The sequence below is a fragment of the Argiope bruennichi genome, chromosome 7, assembly GCF_947563725.1.
Source record: "Argiope bruennichi chromosome 7, qqArgBrue1.1, whole genome shotgun sequence".
Lineage (NCBI taxonomy): Eukaryota > Metazoa > Arthropoda > Arachnida > Araneae > Araneidae > Argiope > Argiope bruennichi.
In genome coordinates this window covers 112,616,976-112,640,349 of record NC_079157.1, presented here as the reverse complement: position 1 = coordinate 112,640,349, position 23,374 = coordinate 112,616,976, and the positions used below count along the sequence as shown (strand labels likewise).

Genomic DNA, 23,374 nt, shown 5'->3' with positions numbered 1-23,374 from the left:
GTCCCCGTGTGAACAGTTGAGACAACGTGTCGGGACAATGGCTAATAGTTGTCCCGACGGGACAACCATTTGCCATTGTCCCGTTGCAGTCACGTGATTATCCTGAAGTAGGCGTGACCTTCTATTGCGCGCAATAATAAGCCTCGTCTGAACCCACCTTTATAAAAGAAATCTACATTATACAAGGAACAATAAAACGAATACTGATAATCTTCTGATCAATTTATCAAATTGTAAGAGTCTGATAATTTCTTATAAATGTTCCTCTTCTTCCAAAGATGAATGCAAGGTACCTACTCATCAAACCTGTATTAAAGAGAATTACAACAAAAGTCAAACTCGAACCCGAAAGAGGCATACGCAGTAAATACAAATATTATTAAATAAGCAATAGTAACGACGATAAATTCAAAAAGTAAAACTTTGTGGAAAATTAAGAGGAACCTGTAAAATTATCAGCAATCATAGATGATTATTTTATGTGGCCTCAGAGGGATTTTCACATAAGGAACATCAAAAAGTGATGGCACAGTAGCATAGGCGTCAATGAAGGTACACGATGATGTTGGTTTGCTCTAAATCTTATCTAATCCTTTTTGAAATAGTCAGGCATAACTTCTTTAGATACATTTTAATAACCGGTTATGTAGCCTTCGTCCTAGTTTGACTTAGTCATTCGTCTTCTTTTTGCAGTTTCCTAATGGATATTCATGGGTGAACCCGATTTTTAAGAAGTAAATTGAATATTTACTGTAAAAATGGAGTAAAACTAGGTAAAGGATGTAAAATTCTAGAAGAATATGACGCTCGCGTCATTTTCCTTAGATTGTATAGAAAAACAGGATGTATCATCCGTGTACAAAAACAATATTTACATCTTTCTTAAATTTAAAAAGTCTTTTAATTTTAACAATTTAACTATCCAGCAATCCTTTTTTAAATTTCGACAATTTAAAAAAAAATGTTTTTTGCATAATTTTCAGCAAAGTTGCAATGAATTTCAAATATTGAGTAGGTTTCATCAAATATTTAATAATATGATTTTAATTCTTTGTTCAAAGCTAAGGAAAGAACAAGCTGTTCATTATTTGTGCATTTGATCAATAAATTAAATAATTGGTTACATTTTATAATAAAATATACAGTTTTTTTTAATGTCAGGCAAAAAAAAGTCATGCATATGCTGGTAAGACAGACAAACGCTCTGATGTCTGTTATGGTGCATATCTTTCTCTCTCGTCCATTTTTTGGAGAGATATATTTCCCTTCCCTGAACTTAGTCCATAAATCTCATGGTCTAGAGATATTTTGAATATGCAAAATACGAGTAATTTCTAAAGACACACTTTATTATTCCTGAAAATTTCTATTTATATTTACTTTAATTAATCTCTACTTTTTTTTTAATCTCTGATATTTTTTTTTACAAAAATATGAAATCTTGAAACTATTTTTTAACAATTAGAATAATAGAATTTAATCGACTTCACAATTAATCGAGATTCACAATCAAAGTAGTCGAATTTAATCGACTTAGTAATAATTAAGCTTTTGCTATATTAAAATAATGCATTGTCGTCGAGAAAATATACATGTAAAATTAATATATCAAAAAGTGAATATTAATTTCGATGACATGTCATGAAAAATCGATGACAGAATTTCATTTTCACAAACATAATTCAATTTAAGTAAAATACTGACATTAGCAGAAGAATGTACTTATTTTTTAACTACCTTCACTCATTTTTAAACATCAACACTTGTATGTTCATCAACTCTGAATCATTTCATATCACGTGTTATGATGTCAGTCTATCGTATTATTTTGTTGCCAGTACATCTGAAATAAAACTCGATTAGTAAATGCATTATTGACTTTACATCGGTTATCTCGTGATGTCATAACAAGATTTTATAGACTACCAAACGAAAACAATCGTTTTGTATTATATTTTTTTAGGTCTACAAGGAATTACTACACAGAAAGTATCCATATTCTTACAATAAGTCATATACGACTTTTCATTCATTTTAGTAAGCATACTTCACTTTTTTTCTTATAATATTAAACAATTTTATAGTTATATATCTCTATATAAGAACTCTATGCATCGTTTTTTTATTAACTTTTATTTGACAGAATTATTTTATTATGGAAAGAATATATAAGTTTTCGATATTGCATTAAGGATTGAAAAATAGAGAATTTTTCAACAAAGACATTTTTTGAAATATCATAAATAGAATTGAATTTCTAGAGTATATCTTGTTTGATATTTCTATACATTGTTTTTCTTGGAAATTATTAATTTCATTTTTAGAGAAATGCATACTTGCATCAGTAAAAAAAGTGGTCAGTCATAAAATATGTTATTAAAAGAAAAATGAAGTTTTCATATAGTATGATGCAGATGTTTTCAAAATTTGCTGTTGTATATCTTGTACTAAAGGATTGCTTTAAAGAAGGGGGGGGGGGGCTTTTAATTGATTTGTAATAATAAGATTGTGTTTGTAACAACTACTGTTTGATATAGATTTTTTTTTTCATTATTTATGCATTTATTTATTAATCTGATCAATATGAATTCTATTTATATCTTTAAATTTCAATCTCCTTAATCTGTAAAAGTTTATTAAAAATGCAATGACATATTAATGTAAATATTAAGAAACTTAATCATTATTTGAAAATGGTTTTTTTTAAATTTATAAGTTGTGTTTTTATTATTGCTCTAAAATTTTTCTGAGAAGTTTACTGTTTGGTCAGTTCATGAGAAATTAAGATTTAATAAAAATGCCTTGTATCAATAGATTCAACTTAATTTTTATTATTTCTGTTTCCAACCTTCTAATAATGCTCAATTTCTTAAAATTTATATTTATTTTATCTTCTCTATTGCACTTGTTACAGCTATTTAATATATAATTTGTAGTAATTTAGCTAATTTGAAAATAAACTTTTAATTTTGATTTATGTTTTGTCAAATATCAAAAATCTATAAAAATCTTTTTTTTTTTTTTTTTTTTTTTTTTTTTTAGCAATTTATTAATTTTTTAGTTGCACATTATTTTATCATGAGTTTTATTGAATGTAGAATATTTTTTTTTAAAAATGTTTCATATTTTCTTTATGTATCTATGTGCAATATAAATTTTTGACAAAAAAAAACTGTTATATTTAATTTTTTTTTTTTTTTTTTTTTTTTTTGTAGAAATGAAATGGGTTTTAACTTCATGGGTAGATTATTGCAGCATCTTTTTTAAATATGAATTCAGATTATATGAATTTCAAAACCAATATTGTGCTCAAACAGGGACTGTGTGCATTTGTGCATTCTCCTTTAAAACACATAAAAAGAATAGTACAGAAAGAGAATTGAAACTGGTGATAACGAGTCCATTTGAAGAAAAAAAAAAAAATTTACTAATTTAGCAGAATGTTGTATATTGGTAACTATTTTCTAATTAATAATTTTAAAAGGGTTCATTATGTTTGCAGGACCCGGAATTGGTTTAAAACAGTCATTGCAAAAAGAAAGAGCTTGAATACGATAAATTGAGAAGTAACACTAGAAAAAGCTTTATCTCAAATATACATATGATGAAAATTAATTTAGAAATGCCTATGGAAGATTTTACTAATAACTAGTAACAGAAGATTGAGAAAATTACCTTGATTTTTATATGGATGTAAGCTGCTCCAAATATAATGTTATATGCATACATGACATATAAGATATTTTTATATATCTTTTTAAAATGTGTCATTTTTTTAAAATCAGTTTTTTTAAATTGATTCAATAGTACTCCTTACTTATAAATTCATTGCCTTTTTAATACAAACATTAAAAACACTATAAATAAGTTATCAGTTTTAAATTCTTGTGCTGAAATATAATGAAATATTGCTCAGTTTATAAGATTCGTATTAAATTTGTCTTGCTATTAATGACAAATGTTTATAATAATATTATATTGTAATTTTATTAGTCCTAGATATATTTGTTGAATGTGTAATTGTTTGTAATTGATACTGATTATTATTCATTACTTTTTATAATTTTTTGTTGTTGTTGATTTTTAATAAATGTTAGAGTACTTGTATATTAACTGGCTCCATTGGCAAACAAGGACAAAGTTTCATTACAAAATAACTTATTAGCTTATGATCTTTGATTACTTAATCATTGGCGTGTCATTAATATGGAAAAACTAATATTTATTTAAGATAAATTTTGAGATTTTAAAACATGTTGTGTTTCATGATAAAATTGGGGAAAATTTTAACACATATGTTGTAGATTTACTGTTGTGTTAACACATTCCCCTACATAAATTGGTGTTTGCCCCAACAAAACTCGAAGATTAGTTTTGTTTGGCCGAGGCATCAAACATTCAATCATCTTAGTGAACTAAAAAAGCATTTTAGATCATTTTTATCTTACATGAACAACTCGGTTACCTTTTTGCTGAGTTTACTTGAGAATACTTATTTTCTGTTATTAGATTGGGGTTTTTTTCTTTGGGAAATAAATTTTGGAAATTTTAAATATAGACTTGATTTTAATTTGATTGCTTTATTTATTTCAAAAGTTTTTTTATTATTATTATTATTTATTATGTTGAAATTATGTTAACATATATTTTTCATTTGTTTTAGAACTCTGTTATATAAAGAACTTGGAAAATGACTTCTGCAATGGAAAGTATCCTTTAAATCAAAATTTGTTTATTTGTGTATATCTATAGATACATTTATATATTTATTATATATGTAATAAATATTTCTATTATAAATAAAATAATTTCATGTTTTATTTAGTCTTTTGCTTAGCGATCAGTGTCTCTGATGTTTCTTAACTTTCAAATTATAATTAAAGGGGAAGGGAATCATTATTTGTGTATTTTGTAAAACAAAAATATGCTTCTTTTCCATTTAGTCTTTAAAAGATTAGATGTGCAACTGATTTAAAATCCTTCAGATTGTTTTCCTCTCCTCTTCATTAAAAATAAGCTTGTTCATGAAATATGGAGATGTGTTGTAATAATACATACAAAGTGATTGTACTACACAAAGTATAAGAAATCTTAAATGTATATTCAGCTTATAGTTGTGAATTTTAGAATCCATATTTAGTAATTAAAACAATGCCTGATATCGGATAAAAATAGAATAAAAATTATTTACAATTTTCAAAAACAATTTCAAATTATTTACAATTTTCACATTATCTACAAAAAAGCTTATTTTTCTATTAATGAGTTAAAAAAAACATTTCCATAACATTTGGAGTTTCCAGTTGCAAAATCTAATTTTCACTGTATAATATTAATAATCAGATTAAAGTAAATTTTTTTTGAAACTTGATTATCTATAATTCAAACCAAATTCATAGTAATAATAAGCTTCTCAGATTTTTATGCTTGTATAATATACATATAAAATTTTAACAAAAATTTGGTCTCTAGATATTAGCTTGATTTTTGATTGGGCTACTGATCTATTACAATACTAGGTCCTCCAAACCTCCTGCTTTGCAGTTACAAACTTATTTTGCTGTCCTGTAAAAATTAAGTAAATTTTTTAAAAATTGATTGTTATATTATTATCAGTAAGAAAAAGATTAATTGGTTCTTTTGAAATGGAATTTAATTACGTTCAGAATTATTTTCTCATAATTTTTCTTCTTAATATGAAACGTTTTAAATTAACTACTGCATATATTTTAGAATATTCTAATGTATATAACAAGTTCTACTATTCTCTCATTTGACAAAAACTGACACAGGCAGTTTTTAGTAACATCAATGAATAAACAAATTTTCAATTGTACACTATTGTATTTATATGCCATTTTTTTAATTTTTGGCTTAACTTCATACTATTGGTGAACTTTTGACTTTTAAACCATGCCATTGATGAACATAGTTATAGAATAGCATGACATCCTTGGGGATTGATTTCCGGTTCCAAAGAACATGATATCTTTGGTTATTATTTTTGGCAATTAATCATTGGCATGTTGTTACCACACAAGTTCCAAATTTTTAAAAATTAATAACTAGTTACCTCAGATGATCAACTGCTTTGCCAGGGATATTGGTTTTATTTGATTTCAGATAAATCATTTCAATTGAACTTCATGTCCATGGGTCCTATAAATTAAAATAACATGGCATTTATATCAGATAATGGTCTTACTTGAATTTTATTTATTGTGTACAAGGATGTTTCCAATAGAGACAGTTTCATAACATCGTAGTGCACTAAAAATGTAAATATCCATGTATCCTTTAAACGAATATTACGAGTTTTTAGTAACAATTGTTACTAAGATATTTTATGCGCGTAATTAAATCAATGAAGTATCTAAAACCAATGAACATATTAGGTTGCCTTCTCAAAAAAATTAACATGTTTGGCTAAAACTTAATCTTGTAATTAAACCAAAAATTTCATACTTCTTTCTGAGCCAAATATATTTTTTCTAAGATTACTGGTGGGAATTCTGAGCAATCTTTGTATATACATACCAAATAGTGTGAACATATAAACAAAAAGTATAAAGTCATCATGACTTTAAGATAAATTGGCCCTCACAATAAATTGCTAAAAAATGCAGTTTGTTGTCAACCAGAGTAACTGATGTAATTTGAAAACTGCCCTATAAGCCCATTATCTTGGCATAATCTGAAAATCACCAAGTAAATCTGAGAAAGTATCTTGGCATTTTATGCATAACTAGTTACCTTTTATGACCAGCTGGTTGGTTAGAGATATTAGTTATATTTAATTTCAGTTAAATTAGTTCGACATAACTTCATGTTCATGATTTCTTCAAATTGCCAGACATTAAATATGTTATTTTAATAGTCTTGCATATGTTTTGTTCATTGTAAATTTAAACTTTTCTAATGAAGACCAGTTATATGACATCATAATGCTGTTATATGGTTTATCCCTGAATTTAAAGATATTGTAGCTTTACATTTTTATTTTTCCTGTAAATTATATAGAAACTCAACATAATCTTTTTCCTTAGCTTTTAACATGGGAGGAAAATCACATAATCAAATAGTTGATGAAATATTGAAAATGGTTTGAATTTCAGGTCAACCATATAATCTGTTGCTAGAAAGTAAAAGAAAAGAAAAATATTTTTTTTAAATTGCCAAAATTCAGAAAAAAAATTTGCATAAATATTATTATCATTCAAAAGACAATTTTTTAAACTTTAAAGTGGTGTAATATTAATTTTTTGCTGTGATATTTTCGGAAGTTATCGTGGAGAAATAGCTAAATTCAGCTTGATTTTAAATTAATTAAAATTCTAATAAAAAAAATTAAAAATCACCCTGAAGTACATATTTCCACCCTCCAAGGTATATCTGAGCCAAATATGGTAGCTCTAAGTCAAACGGTCTGGCCTATGGGGTGCCAGCACATACATACATTCATCTTTATTATTAGTATTGGTCACTTTGGCAACCAGCTGTTTGCTAGGTTTAATGCTGGCTAAAATTTTCAATTAAATACTTTGTAAATTGGTTTCTTAATAGCTACTCCAACAAAATAGTAAGCTTTCAATTTTTATGATAATTTAATAATATAGAAATCTTAAGCTAATCTGTTTAGTCTCTCTAAATTTCTATCAACTCCCATTATATTTTATCTTTAAATTAAAGGGAAAATGATTAAACTACAATCAATAAAAAATGTTTTTTTGCTGAAACCAAGTTTTGTATATATATTTGTACAGAAAACAGAATTGCAGTCTTATGTGCACTACAGAATAATTTTCATATTTATGCAATATCTCTAAGAATTATTTGATAAAATTTTTTCTAATTCAACACGAAATTAAGATTTTAATTTTACTTTCAAAAGGATTTTAATGATATAAATAATAATAATGGATTTTTGTTTCAGTCAATAAATATACTTTAAAAAAATATTAAGCCTTTAGCCCCTTGATCCGAAAGAATCATTCTACAAACTTTAAATAAATTTTTAAGTTTAATGATCCGAAAGAATCATTCCAACTTTTAAATAAATTTTTTAAAAAGCTTTTCTATTTTCTGTAATAAAATTTGATTGAATTTTGAAGTTTTGAATATTGCAGTTTCAGAACAATCAACATTTTTATAATCTTAGGCCAATCAGATTTGGGGGAAATTCTGAACACTATTTGGTGTATTTTCTTTAAGGTGCTTGATGAAATGATCTAAAATAGCACATTTTTATAAGATAGTAATTTTCAGATTTTCATAACTTGCTCAAATTTGTGAGTGAGTTTTAAAAAATCTGAAGATTGTTGAGATATTTCTATTGTTGAGATTTTCAACTCAACAATAGAGTGAGCTTTTTACTATTTATCCTTGGCAACTAGCTCTTTCACCATTGAGAATATTGGTTATATTGAGTTTTCCTTAAATTGTGTAGATGTAACTTCATTTCTATAATTCTGCAAAATTTTTAAATATGAAAGCCATGTTATTTTGTCTTTTAGTTATGCTTTGTTTATTGTGTGTGAATGGTTTTAACAGAGATAAATTTCATGATATCCTGACACTATTGAAAACATAAATATCCAGTTTTCTAAATTTTGTGATATTACATTCTTTATTTTCTTAATATTTTACTTTATTAATATTTAAATGGTACTCCTTTTTTTATACATTTCATAAACTACACAGATATTAAACCAAAACTGTTCTTTAACTTAAAACATTCAAGGGATCAGATAATTGACAATATAATGAAAATACTTTGATTGCAAGTTAACAATGTAATCTGTTACTTGGAAATCCAGCAAAAAATACTTTCAAAAAATTGCCAAAATTTGCATGACTAATTGTTATCATGAAAAAGTTAATTTTGAAATTTGGAAACTGTGTAAGATGTATCTTCTGGAATAATATTTTCAGGAGTTATTATGAAAAATCTCTAAAATTCAGCTTAATATTTATTTAATTAAAATTTCAAGAAAAGTTGCTCTCATGTGCACGTTTCTGACCTTCAAAATATGCTTTTAAATTTGGTAGGTGTAGGTCAAATGGTTTGGCCTGTAGAGTGCCATCACACGCATGCAGACACACATTTATCTTTATTATTATTATAGATCAGTTTGTTCCTCCAAAATTATTTTTAAAAGTATAAAAAAAACTATCATTTCATGTTGCAGATTTTTTTAAATATTATTTATATTTTTTTTAAAAACATGATAATCATTTAACATTCACTGCTCAACAATTTCTATTTATTATTCTATCTATTTATTATTTCTATCTATTTAATATATTATTAAAGCTCATGCAATTCTTTACATTATTATTAAATATAATTTATTATTTTAGCAAATAAAAAATTAGTTATTTTGTAAACTTCTTTAGCTTATTAAAAACATTACATTTTGTATTCTCCAATTTTATGTATTTTTAGAAGAATTGAAAATTAAAAGTTCCAGAATTTTTAGTTAAAAATCATAATTGAAAATATTTTGCCTGTGTGAGAGAGAAAGTTGTATTATTTTTCTGTTTTTGTAATATTAAAATTAAGGGAAATTTATTTAGCATGATTATTTAAAAACTTATGTTTCTAGTGGTAAAATATCATTTCTAGTGGTAAAATATCATTTTTTTTAGTTCTATTATTCAGCATTAAACGAATAGTTTCTCCTAATTAAAAAGTTTATTTCTGTTTGGTTTGACATCAAATATTGTTTATGTTCAATATCTTAAATTAAACCTTTTAAAAATAACAAATCATGGTCTTTCTATACAATATCATCGTTTCCATGTGTGGCGGCAGCAAGCGTGGTAATAGCTGACCTGAACATGTACATGTCAATGTAAAATGCTGAGACAATTCATTATCTTTTAGTACTAAGACATTACAAAAATACTGTTTTACTTGATCATACAAAGTTTTCTTATATCCTTTCTATCAACATGGCATTGTACCAATTATTGTAAACAAATAAGATTTTTCAAACATATATATATATGTTAAGAATATTGAAATCTTAAGAGTATTTAATCCATGAAAATTATAAAGGTATAAATATGAATTATTTATTTCGGAGCTTAACATGTAAAATAGAAAATACTTGGTAAATTAACTGTCCTGCTATATGTACATTTTATAATATTTTTCATGATTTTTAATAGCAGCCTTCCATTAGCAATGTCCTAATTGCCAAGTATGAGTTTATTGTTTTTCCTGTTGTAACATAGGTGACAAGAGATATTGCTAAGATTTAGCATTGGTGCCCCCCCCCTCCCCACTTCCCCTATAATCGTCTAACAAATAGTCCTTAAATCATCAACTTCTACAAACTATATTGCTTCTGTTTTCCTTTACTTGTCAAGAGCATTTATTCAATTTGAAATTTGCTTCAAAAGAAATGGAAAGGAATTCTAAAAGATGTGAAAAAGAAGAAAAGGCTGAAAAAGTCAAATTAAAAAAGGTAAATTCTAATAACAGTTCTATGAAACTTCAGTAAAATTATTATTATGAAGTATCTGTTTTTTAAAATATTAGTATTTTAAACATATGAGAGTATCAGTAATTGGTATATATTTATATGTTCTGTATAGTATTTTTTAGAAGTAATTATTAATATGGAATAACAGGGTTCCCATTAGAAATTTCTTGAATTTTATTTTACAGTACTCGTGAGCTTGTGAAAGTACTTGATTTTTTATTGCACTCTTGAAAAGTCGTCGAGAAAATTAGTTAAATGTGTATTCTTTTTTTTTTTAGGAGTTTAATTTTATTTTACAGTACTCAAGGACATGAAAAAGTACTTTTTTTTTTGTCCTGAAAAGTCCTTCAGAAAATAGATGAATCCTTTTTTTATTATTATTATTATAAAGAGAAAATTAATTTATTATTTGATTTTACTTTGAGAATGTCATCAATGGAAACTAATAGAAGTGGCCACCCAAAACTTCCTTGCATATTCCCTAATAAAATTTAGCCTCTCTTATACCCACATGAAAATTACGGATTTGTAAAGCTGTGAATGCCACAAATGCCCTGTCTTGTTTTATTTATTTATTATTTTGCTGTTATTTAAAGTTTCACATATAATTATTTTGTGCTTCATAGTGTGATAAGGAAAACCAAGTATACAATTCGAACCTTTTTTTTTTTTTTTTTTTGAGTTATTGAGATTAAGATTTGACACAGAACTACCATTTCAGTAATATCATTAAATATCAGATTTCATTTATCTAAGTTGTTGTATTTTTAAGTTATTGCATACATATGCATGCTGATGTATAAATTGATAGAAGGTCAACTCATTGATAAATTTGGCTTAGAATTTGTTATGAATCTACTCTGTAGATGTTAAAATATATTATGTATCTTCTTGTTTATATTTGCAATTATCATGTTCACTTACTCTTAGACAGACTGACTGACATAATTCTGTTGAATGGATTTTGCATAAAATTTTATAAAAATATACTGATTTGGTGTAAAGACAACATACCAAATTTCATCCATCTGGCTCATAGTTTTTATTCATTTTTTTCATAATTAAAGCAAAAATTGAGAACGAGAAAGCCTGATTTTAGTTCTTTAATGTACCAAAGGAAGTTTCACTTTGTTGATTAAAATGTTGTTGAAATTACCTTAGGAAAGAAAATACATCTTTTCTCATTTACCAACATAGGAAAGAGTATTGTTTGAACCAAAAAAAAATATTTTGCATTATAATAAAAGGTTGCATCACATAGCTAAATGTATTGTGAAAGATATATCACTCTCTGAATAGTAATTTGAATTTCTGATCCTCGGGAAAATTTCTTGATATCAGTATTACATTATGCCATTTTTCACTTTAATTGAAATCCTCTATTGTCAGTCTGTTATAAACTGTCTTATAACATATACTGTTAACAAACAATCCATCAACAAGTTATTTTATTTCAATTTTTAAACATTCTTTTCATAAGTGTAAGTGCTCTTAACCTTACTCATTTTCCAAGCTTTTATTAATAAATTCTACAAATAAAATAAAAATGTAAATGCTTTTTTGTATTAATTATTATGTAAAGTTAAGAAGTATATTGTTAAGATTTTCCTCAAAAACAAAACCTTATTTTTTAATAAAATAACTACTACTCTTTAGTTGTTTTAGCATAGATGCATATAAGTAGATCTGAATGTCATTAATTTTTTTTTTAATAGGCTATACAGAAAAATAATATGGAAGGAGCTCGTATTCATGCTGAAAATGCTATTCGTCAAAAAAATCAGGCACTTAATTACTTAAGAATGGCATCACGAGTTGATGCAGTTGCAAGCAGAGTTCAAACTGCTGTAACTACAAAGAAAGTCACTCAGTCGATGGCTGGTGTTGTGAAGTCCATGGATGCAGCAATGAAAAGCATGAATTTAGAAAAAGTTTGTATTTTTTTTATATGAGCATTATTATTATTATTATTATTATTATTTTGAATAAAATGTGAGCTGATATTTTCTGAAAATTAAAAACTTATTTCATTTTAGTAATATAACATATAATATAATAATCTTTGATATTTATTTAATAAATGGGATATGCATATACTGAGGTAATATTTAATATATTAATTTCTCAATGAATTATTTTAAACTTTTTTTCCTTAATAGGCTTATATGTGCTAGAGATCACATGTCATTGTCTATTGGGTAAATAAATTTTACTTTTGCATATGTTATCATAGAAAGAATCATTTTTACATAGTCTAAAATTTTAACCTAGCAAAAGTCAGATTAAAAAAAGTTAATGTCAAAACTAGCATTTCCATTGTAATGAAATTATATAGTTTTGTACAGTAAAAGATCAAGCTAGATTTTGATAATATTTTAAATATATAGTTCAACATTTATTTCTAATTTTGTGGATTTTTTAGTCCCAATTCTGAAATTTTTATTTATTTTCTTGATTATAATTAAAATTCTGTCCATATATGTATGTTGAATTATTTTTTTGTTATTATTATCAAAGTATTATTATTATTATTATTATTTTATCATCTCTATAAAGATATCCATTGAAAATGCATGTTTATAAATCAACTAACAAACTTTGTGTGCAATATATATGTATGCCTTTTGTATTAACAGCATAATTATCAGTTTGTAACCATTTCAACTTACCCTCTTACATTTGATTTGTTATGAGAATACTTTTAGTAAATATATAACTTTTAGTTTTACTCGAAAAAATCCTGTTATCAGTTCAATATGTCATAGAAAGTCATAATAATATATTTAGAATCAGTGCCAATATTTTTTTCATGGTAATATTACATTTTAAAATTCAAAATTTTGGGTATGATTATAGATAAAAATGCAGCAATGCTTATTGTTTAATACACAAGACATAATATTAGGAAAATTTATCCAATTTTACCATACACTGAGTAGCCAAATTATTATGACCACTCTTTCATTACAATATTAGAGCATTTCATACTGCAGGCATTCTTCTTGGCATGGAATCTATGAGATGTTGGTAGGTGATATGAGGAATTTGTGACCATTTCCGATGAACTGCACTTTCCAGTTCCTTAAAATTTGATGATACAAAATCCAGCTATTTGATGTCTTGTTTGATCTCATTCCATAGATTCTCAATTGGGTTGAGGTCTGATGAATATGTAGACCAACTAAACCAAGTAAAGTCTTTGTCAACCTCTTCAAATCATCTGCAGACAATATCAATTTTATGACAGTCCTGCTGTAAGCATCAATCCCTGACAAGGTACACCATCAATCTAACAGGATGTACATGATTTGCAATAACATTTAAACGTTCTTAGTAATTCAAAAGTTGGTCCACATATAATGCCAATAAAACATCCCCCTTAGCCATAATATTGCTTCCTCCAGCTTGAAGTATTATGGCAATGTAAAAATGGTCCATGCGTTTGTGTTGTTTTCTCCATATTCTCACCCCGCCACCTGCTTGGTGTAGTTAAAAATGCAATTCATCCATTTCCAGATATCTACTGTCCAACCTTTGATGGGTTTTTTTTTTTTTTTTTGTGAAATGGAGATATACTATTGTTCAAGTCATACAGTAGAGGCTTTCAAAAAGGTCGTCAGTTTCCTTAGCCTTTGTGGTATAATCTGTTGCCAACATTTTAGTAAGCTTCGCCATAATTTGATGTACTGTAGCTCTGCTGTTGGAGTGTACAAATCTGGCAAGTTTTCTTTCAGTTCAATAGTCTGTGACAATGACCATCGTGATGTTGAGATCTGTTTTTCTGTTTGTTAATGTACTCTATGATTCTTCAAGGGCAGCTGTTTAAGCAAGCAAGTTTGGTACTGGTTCAGATGCTTCAAGTGGTTACAGTCATCATGCTTTCAAACTTAGTTAAATCAAGTTTTTTGCCCTATTCTTTGCAACCAAAACAATGAAATTGATGCTTCACTTGTTCTGCAGCATCCTTTTTATAGTTATTTCCTCCTCTAACTGCAACAATGTCATGTTTGGACCGATCTGCGTTTAAGTGTCAGATGGTTATAATAATTTGGCCACTCATTGTATATAAAAGATTAGGATTTTAATAGAGAAAAATAATGTAAATATGGATTGTTTTAATATATTGTGTATATTTCTGAATATTTAACATACATTGCAATCAAATTAAGATTTTATACATCGGTATAATTTACTGTGGTAATCTTTTAGATTTCATCTCTGATGGATAAATTTGAAAAACAGTTTGAAGATTTAGATGTACAGTCATCTTATATGGAAAATACTATGAGTTCAACAACTACAGTCACAGTGCCTCAAAATGATGTTGACCATTTGATGCGGCAAGTTGCTGATGAAGCCGGGTACGTTAACACTACCATTTTAATTAGTATTTTTGTTAACATTAAAATCTTTGAAAGTAAGCATTTATTTAAAATCACATAGATTTATGCTAGATTTTGTAATAAAACAGAACTTACTTTCATAGGGTTCATGCAGTATTAAAATAATTCTTGAATCATGCATAAAGTAACATTTTCTTGTAAAATGATATCTTATGAGAATAATCAATTCAAACATCTCTAATGTGTCTAGAAAAATCAAGAACAAACACAAAATCAGTTACATTTTTTATTTTTTCCAAAATCTATATTATTAATGATAATTGTGCTATATAGATATTTAAAATCTTCCAATTATCATATTAGCATTTTCAGTAAGAAAGATAATAATAGATAGTATTAGACTTATGTTGTCTTCTTAACCTAATAGCTCAATCATCTTTTTCCATTTTTTTTTATGTTTTGTTCAATAAAAGATCATTCATGCTCTATTTGTATTTTTTATTATTTATATTTTCTTAAAATTCCACTACTGAAATGTTCTTAAGATTTCAGATAGTTCATTGAATTTCAAAATGGTTTATTCACTTTAAAAACTAATTTTGCAAAACTTAAATAGTTATTACATCAAAAAGGTCAAGCATTTAGAAATTTTATGCACCAGTAACACTAAACAAGCTATTAGAGTTTTGAGTATATTTATGAAATCTCTTTTGTCCTTTTACTGTTTACTTTAAATTATTATTACTTTACAAACTACTGTTTTTTAATTGGACTCTCAAGCTTATTAGTTTTAAGAGTCAGAAGGGTTAATTGTAAGGGTCTCTGTGGAAATGTATTGATTGTAGTAAAAATTATATATAAAGTTGACTTTGTAATTTTGAAATTTTCTGTAATATATATATATATATATATACTGCCTTCTTTATTGTCATGATTCATTACCTTCAAATATAAATGAAATGCTTGGAAAATAAAATCTCTGTGTTTCATTCATTTTAATAATTTTTAAAATATTTTTTTCATTCATTATAACAATTTAATTCTTTTTTTCATTTATGTTAACAAGTTTTTGTTTAATTTAAATAAATTAAAAAGAAACAAAAATATTATTGTAATACATTTTTTAATTATAGCTAATTGAAGAATAACACAGAATTAAAAAATAAATAATGTATGCCTTTATCTTAATAAACACAATATTGTGTATTATAATTTTTACAAAATTATAGTAGATTTGAATTGGTGTATTTATATAATTTCATAATTTTACTTGCATTCTTATTAAAATTCTTTCATGTGATTATTTGTGTTTCATATAGTATGAATGGGTATGGTTGCCTACTACTGTTATAGCAACTTACTTAATTTTTGAATTCCTAATGTTCTTCAATGTGCAAAGTTTTTATACTAAAAGTCAGGACCCAATCATTAGTACTTTGTAGCATTTCTAATTCAGTTGTTATGCAATGTAATTTTTATGGGGGGGGGGGGTATTTATTAACTTAATTTTTGCCTCTCGAAGAAGATTTTTCATTCCCGTTGCTAAAGCTCAGAGAATTTAATTTCGTTTGCTGTTACTTATGTGCAAAAAACTTGGTTTTCAACAGTTACTGTCATTAAATTCAATCTGGTAAAAGATATGAAAGGATCAGTATCTAGTTTAATTTTGCATTTTAAAAAAATGTGCAAAAATTAAGAAGGTATTCATTATGCTGTTTATTATATTTATCAAAATTTATTCGTTGAATTTTTGCAAGATCTAAAATGTGCTTTATTTATTTTTTATGTGTATAAAAAATTATTGGCTGTTTTGCAATAAATTTTTGTCTGATCCATTCATAGGATATCTTGTAAAAATCTTCATTTAACAATCAAAAAAATTCAGGAATAACTGGATTACTTTATTTCCCTTATTAATTTTGTGATAAGTTCTACAAAATTTGTATGTAATAGATAAAAAGTAATTTCTTCTTTAATATATTTATCATACTTAAAAGATACAATATTTATTATGTGAACCTCTGTGTTATGTTATGGATAAATTATTGATCTAGCAATGTATAATGAGGGGAACGGTTGTAGAATGCTTTGATGTGATATAGTAAATTGTTACATAGCATTAAACTGCTTAAGATAAGCACCTGATATTGGGTTCCAGTATTAAAAATTATAATTCAGGATTGTCATGGTACCGGGAAAACCAAGAAGATACAGGAAATTTGAAAATCATCTTAAAAAACAGGGAAATATGGAAATTTCCATAAAAACCAGGAAAGTGCAGGGAATTTCTTTTTTCCTCTATCTTAAAAATTCCAATCTGTGAACAATGCAAGAATGAAAGATTGTAGCGACAGCACCTAAAACGAAACTATATAATTGCCAGAAACTCACTCCTTCTCTACTTGCTTCCCCTTTTTTATGTATAGATCAGTCTAATCTCAATTTTAGAGACAGTTGTTCTCTCTCTCAGAAACACTGCTTTTCTACGAAATTCTCGGATTGTAGCTGTTGAGGATGTGCAAGACTGCTATAACCATATGAGAGAATAGAACACATTTCTCTGGTAGAAATAGCAACATTTAATCTGTGGAAGAATTGCAATATTGTGTAGTCACTTGCACGTTGAGTGCATTGAATTGTTTGTTTATTATTTGAGTAATTGTGAGCTTATTCAGATTACATTACAGAACTTTTTTAAACAATGGACTGTTCAAAATCCTTATTTAATATGGATTTGACGGATAAAAATACAAGTCCTGACTTTGCAGAATTGGTTAAAAAAGCTTCCCAAAATCTGATTGTTGTATAATTCTCATTTTGTAAGAAGATAATAAGCTTTAGTAATGTGAGAAAACAGGCACTTGACTAATCATAACAAAAGAGAAAAACATGCAAAATGATATGCCAGTTCAAAAGAGTCAGCGTTGATATTGGACTAAAAGGAATACAGGAGATGATGACTTGTCAAGTTGGAAAGTGTCAAATTTGAAAATAAGTCACTTTCAAATTGTTTATTTCAAAAACAATAATTGAAAACTGAACTTATGTGGGCAATAAAACTTGTTGCATCACATACGTCCTTTATGCATGTCGGAAATATTTTTACTTATACTCACTGATAGTAAAATGGTAAAAAAATGTACTTTAAGTCTTACAAAAATGTTGTACGTTATTAGCTACAGATTTTTTCAGCATTCTTGCTAAGCAGTAGTGAAAAATACTGTCAAAAGAAGCCTGATGGAAGAAGCAAAAATGTTAGGCAGCTTATGTTTGGTAGACCTTGATGATCCTAAAAATCTAAGAGTGAAAATACTGATATTGGAATTATGACTACAAGTGACTTGATTACTAATGAAGCTGTCGAAGCTGGAAGGATGCTTTTTTTAAAAGTGTTTTATATTTGGAAAGAATTCTGTAAAAAATATTTGAATGCATGTCCAAAAATGTTAGTGTTTTAAAAACTGCATCTTGTTGAAATCCAAATTAATAAAGAACCTTCTAATTTAAGCTATGATGTATTGTTATTCCATTATTACTAGCACATAAGTGCTGTTCGTGCATTTCTTTTTATATTGCACTGAGAAAATATTGGGAATTTTTTTTCCAGATTTGAGTGGCAACCCTGTTATTAAAAGTATTACTAAAATAAGCAAATAAATGTGCAATTTATGCTCTTTGTTCAGCATAAATAAAGAGGAAATGTTTTTTAAGGCAGGAAAAGTATGAAAGTCTTGATATTTATTTACTTATAAAATATTATTAATCCCTATTCCTAACTACTCTAAGAATAGCTTCAAACTCATGATATTTAATGCTGGTTAAACAATTAAAAAAAATTTAATGCTTGCCGAATTAGAAATTTTTGAATATTTTTAAGATAATATTTGATTTTGATTTGTTAAAAATTTCTGTGTGTCATCATTGTTCATTATATATTTGGTTTATCTTTCAGCCTTGAATTGAACTTAGAATTACCTGAAGGAGGTACGGGAACATTGGCATCTACTGCTGCCTCTCAAGAGCAGGTAAATATTAAATTCTGAAGCATTTCAGTTCCTTTACTTTAGTATAAAGGTTTATAACTATGAATAAACTTTTATATTAAAGTAAAGGATAAATATTAATATTCATTTAGAGGAGAAAATCTATATTATCACTGAAAGTTTTATGAAAACAAAATAAAAAAGAGCATTAATAATCAATTCTCTTCTAAAAAAGTTTCATATAAATTTATTTTCACATTCATTAAAAATTAGCACTATAGCATCCTGTTCATACAGTATATGTATATTTGTAAGTATTTAATATAATACTTACAAATAATATATATAAATCCTCTCATCAAGGTTATTATATTAAAAAATTCAGATGTGTTTCCAAAACATGCAAAGAAACTGTAAATATGCTTGTTTGTAGTTTTATTTTTAACATTATTTATTTGCATGAAAAAATGACATAATTGCAAGTCTCAAAGTAGTATACCTTAAAACTTATTCAGTTTCAAGCCTGAACGCTATCAATAGATTTTCTAATACCCATGTTAACCAGTTCAATGTAATCAATATGTTTTTGCAATTGCAGTTATTAAAACATGATTTTAATATGGCATTACAGAATAAAATTTTAAGAAACCATTTGTTTTAGGCCACATTTTGTTCTATATTAAATAATCTGTTCTGTTTTGTGCAAACAGAGAAACTGCAGTTTGAAAAGAAAGTGGATATGGGCACTCATTCATTTTGCAAATGAAATTATTTTAGTTATGTTATTTTGTTAAATAATACATAATTTATTAAATATTATAGAGTTATATGGATTGTTAAAGGAGTGTGAGAAGATTTTTGATGTTTTGAATGATAATTAAAACCCACATTCATTTACTGCATTAGGATTTTTAATTTTATTTTAAAACAGTAGAAATGGACTCCCCAAAACTTACTTGCGTACAGTCTAATAAAAGTGTTATCCAGGAGAACGGCTTGCTTAGAATTTATATACAACAATTATGAAATAAACCTTTAATATGAATTTAGCAAATTTATTTAATCTATTGTGTGATCGTTTTTTTTTTGTGTGTGTGTGTATGTGTGTGTGTGCGTGCGTGCACTATTAATTCCTGGCATGTGGTTAAAAGTATCCAAAAATTGAATTTGTTGTTTGATATGCAGTTTCCCCAACCGATTGAAAGAAAAATTTGATGCAGAATACACTTGTTATAACACAATGACATAAGTCACTGTGATTTTTAGTAATCATGTGTTAATGTTTCTGAAGGTAGGCTGACAAATGGTCAACCCCTCATTGAATTTGGCTCAAAATCTGATAAATATCTGCACTGTAGATATTAAATCTGTATATTGCTTAAAATTTGATAGAAACCTACAAATTTAGTGTAATGACTATATACCAAATTTCTTCTGTTTAATTCAAAGCATTTTTGAGTCATCTTTGTCATAGCCAGACGAATGGATGGATGGATAGTCAGAAGACTTTTCCCAAAAATGTGTTTCTCTAACTTAGGGAGGCCTGAAATGTAGAAATTCAATCAAAATCTTTAATTTAAATTTTTTCATGATTACAATATTTTCTCTATACTTTGCATATGAAAAAGTATAAAACGGTTCTATTTGTACAAAATACATTGCTCCATACTTTAAAAAATTTGTGTCTTAAAAGCACCTTCTTTCCTAACTTTTTTTTTTATTTATTTATTTAAATGAGATATATTTCAGTTATTATTATTGTATAAAAATATTTTTGAGAATCAAAAACGGGTACTCATATTTGAAATTTTAACAACCTCTTTGTGCTAATGTATAGTGACGGATCTTTCTATTATATATTTTTCATGGATCAAAGCATTAATTGTGAGTTGATTTTTTTTATAAGTTTTACAATTAAACTCATGCCATTGTAAATTATTTGTATGCATAAGCATGCACACATACACACACACACATATGCACACACACACACACAAAAAAAAAACTTTAGAAGAGAGCTTTTCAATGTGATTGTATAAGAATTGCATTTTGCCATTTCACTACCTAAATTTTTTACTCTTTTTTTTTCCCCCTTATTATTTTTGATATGATGATTTTGTTTATCCTTTGTGAGTTTCCAAGCATGTAAACAATCTTAGTATCTCCTGTTGTAATCCGTTTTCAACTTTTAGGGTTTCATAACCCAGAGATTAAATAACAATTAAAAATTAATTGTTAATTGACAACTTAAATTGACAATTAAATTTAAAAATAATTAATTTTTATTTTTATTTCAAAATATCAAATTAAGGTTATTTGTTTAACTATTTTTGATTACAAATATAAAAAAATTGAAATTTATGGAAGATTCCTATGTGCCAATATTTATCTTGATAGCCCCACTTTGGACTGTGACATATTGTTTCAAAAAGTGATCATTTGTGCTTCATTTATTTGTTATAAATTTTTATTATTAATAAAAATTTAACTGATGCATCATGGTCAAGATAAGAGGTCTATACCTCCTTTTCCTTTCATATGAAAAACTATTAATTATTATAATTGCTATTATTTGGTTTTTTGCTTTTATAATGATTAATTTGCTGTTTTCTTTAATTGGTACACTTTATGAGAATATGCTTGATTGAAATTTCTTCTATTTTAGGATGAGCTGACACAGAGATTGGCAAAACTGAGGCAGTCATGAAGCTCTGTGAAAGATACCATATGTTGCACTTATTTGTTGTATAAATTTGTAATATGTTGCAGATACAAAGTATTTCTGTATTTTGAACTCTGAAATTGTATAATATTTTATTCATAGAAAAATATTATGTAGTTAAATTTTGAACAATTCAAGCTTTGTTTTGTATTTTCTGTTTTGCACCAAGTGTAAATTCAAGAATAAAATATTTATTTTGATATCGGTATTAATTATGTTATTTTCAGTTTTCCTAAAATGGGGGGGGGGGGGTTAAACCAATTTTATTCAAACTATAAAAATTGTGCTGTACCATCTTGGCTGAATGAACTCATTTATAAATGTCATGAAAACTATATTTGCTCCATTCTATTTTTCAGCAAGGAACATATAAAGTGTCGGAATGAAAAGGTATTTTCATTAAAGGTTATGAGTATACATATTTTAAGTATGTTTCAGCCATTTGGACAGTATATTGAATGAGAGTGAAAATTCATTTTTGAACAGCTCATGGCAAGATATGATGAAACTAGGAATTTAAAATATATATAATGATTCAAGCTTCATGCGAGGAGTGTTAAAACAAATTATATGGAGCTTATAATTAGAGTTTTAAAGTATTGATGATTAGAATCCGCATTTAGGACTATTTTTTAAAAGTGCAAATAGGGCGATTTGAAATAAAAAATTATCAGGAAATGTCAAAACTTAATTTGTTAAAAAAGGAAGAAGAATGTGTATTTTTTTAAACAAATGTCGATCTATTCGTTCCAAGCGATTAAAAATTGACATTCTTCAAATCAAAGAGATTGTTGTAGAATGTGATCAAGCATTCTTATTTTATTAAATAATTTAAATTCCGATAAAGACGTCCTTAAAGCATCTTAGTGTGTTTACCTAATGTTTTCATTCCTGTACTATGTTAACATTTTATGCCTTCAATCCACTCTGCCACGTATTAGAATTTGGAGAAAATTCAAATCCTAGAAGGAGAAGAATTGGCTCTAAATCATTGGTGACTGGCCTTTCTACTATAAGGCATATGACTTGATCCACTCATTTCTGCATGAAAAATCTTTTTTCTCCCCCCCCCCCCCCCACCTCCAATCAGGGCGCCGGGACAATACGAATTTTGGAATCTGAATTTTCAATCTGATATCCCTTTATGAAGGGTTTATTTCTTCCTCGGCTTTTGGAGAGTTTTCTTTTAATGGTCTGTGACTGTTATCTTTGATCTCGACTTTCAGAACATTCCACCCTTCTGTTTTCTTTCATTTGATAACAAATTTGGTTTTATGGTAGCTACAAATATCTACCAAGGCTAGTGAGCTCATTCTTACAGTTCAGGGTTCAGCTACAGACGGGAAAAGAGGCTTCACTGAATCGGCATAGACGAAATAAAAAGCTTTAAAAGTTCTATGTTCTACAATATCTGTGAAGTACGAAGAAATATCATGAATATCCCGATGGGAAAATTTGTGTGATATATCATTTTGAAATTATTAACTTAATTTAGTTCTCTCCCACAACTTAGCATTATTCATGATCCAACTGACCTACATTGCAGTCTCGCTGTTTGAAGAGCACTAACAAATTTGTATTAATTGAGCTACTGGATTCAGTATCGATTGAAAAAATTCTGAATCTTATCGTAGTAGGTTTGAGTAGAGATATAAGAATCAAGTTCTGTTACATTATAACTTGGTTCTCCTAGATTTTAAATTACTCTCTTATTAAGGGTACGGGGATGGCTTCATAGCAAGTAATTAGATCATTAAACTAGATATCACTACTGTATTGATTCTATTTTATAAAATGGTTATTTTAAGAGGAGTGATTCGATCCTAGGACTGATAA

General features: G+C 26.8%; 1 protein-coding gene across 1 annotated transcript; it reads left to right on the top strand.

Annotated features, from left to right (window-relative positions):
- The first annotated feature begins 1,850 nt into the window (after positions 1 to 1,850).
- On the top strand, positions 1,851 to 21,738 carry LOC129976449 (charged multivesicular body protein 1b-like). Its single transcript, XM_056090033.1, has 7 exons — positions 1,851 to 2,037; positions 4,664 to 4,709; positions 10,375 to 10,472; positions 12,206 to 12,421; positions 14,700 to 14,851; positions 18,786 to 18,858; positions 21,482 to 21,738. Exons 2-7 carry the CDS (start codon positions 4,691 to 4,693, stop codon positions 21,521 to 21,523), a joined length of 600 nt encoding a protein of 199 aa, XP_055946008.1. The 5' UTR covers positions 1,851 to 2,037; positions 4,664 to 4,690; the 3' UTR covers positions 21,524 to 21,738.
- Positions 21,739 to 23,374: the final 1,636 nt, after the last annotated feature.